The sequence below is a fragment of the Nanorana parkeri genome, unplaced genomic scaffold (genome assembly GCF_000935625.1).
Source record: "Nanorana parkeri isolate BGI_ZX_2015 unplaced genomic scaffold, ASM93562v1 scaffold3984, whole genome shotgun sequence".
NCBI classification, from domain to species: domain Eukaryota; kingdom Metazoa; phylum Chordata; class Amphibia; order Anura; family Dicroglossidae; genus Nanorana; species Nanorana parkeri.
Window position 1 is genome coordinate 25876 of NW_017310251.1, and position 439 is coordinate 26314.

Here is a 439-nt window from a genome sequence, read left to right on the forward strand (position 1 = left end):
GTAACCACCGTGTGATCTTCCTGTAGAAAAACGCTCTGATGGAACAAGTGGCTCACCAGACCATCGTCATGCAGTTCATTCTGGAGCTCGCCAAGAGCCTGAAGGTGGATCCCCGAGCTTGCTTCCGACAATTCTTCACCAAGATTAAGGTAAGATGTCCGGGGGCCCCGGGCCCCACCAATCACACGTTCCGGGCTCAGGAGCGTCATCCCTCCAAATGTTTCATCTTTCTGATACAAGAAACGTTATACCCGTCATTGTCAGACCGAGTCCCCGAAGTCTGAGCAACAATGTATCTGATTTGTTGTCACTCGGCTGGGGACCCTCCAATCATCTCTGACACTGTCCTTCCTTCTGGAGGGTGACTACGTCTGTTCCCCATGGTCCATATGTGTGTTGTAGTCACTGCTCCAAGCTCCGCCCCCCGGGATGGACTACA

At 52.8% G+C, this 439-nt stretch overlaps 1 protein-coding gene across 1 annotated transcript in view; it reads left to right on the plus strand.

Annotated features, from left to right (window-relative positions):
* Positions 1 to 149, plus strand: part of CDC37 (cell division cycle 37) — a gene marked incomplete at its 3' end in the record, with an annotated part of 19614 nt that extends 19465 nt beyond the window's left edge. The window contains exon 4 of the mRNA XM_018575473.1: positions 27 to 149. Within this exon, the coding sequence (XP_018430975.1) occupies positions 27 to 149 (123 nt within the window). The remainder of the gene's footprint in view (positions 1 to 26) is intronic.
* Between the last annotated feature and the right edge of the window lie 290 nt (positions 150 to 439).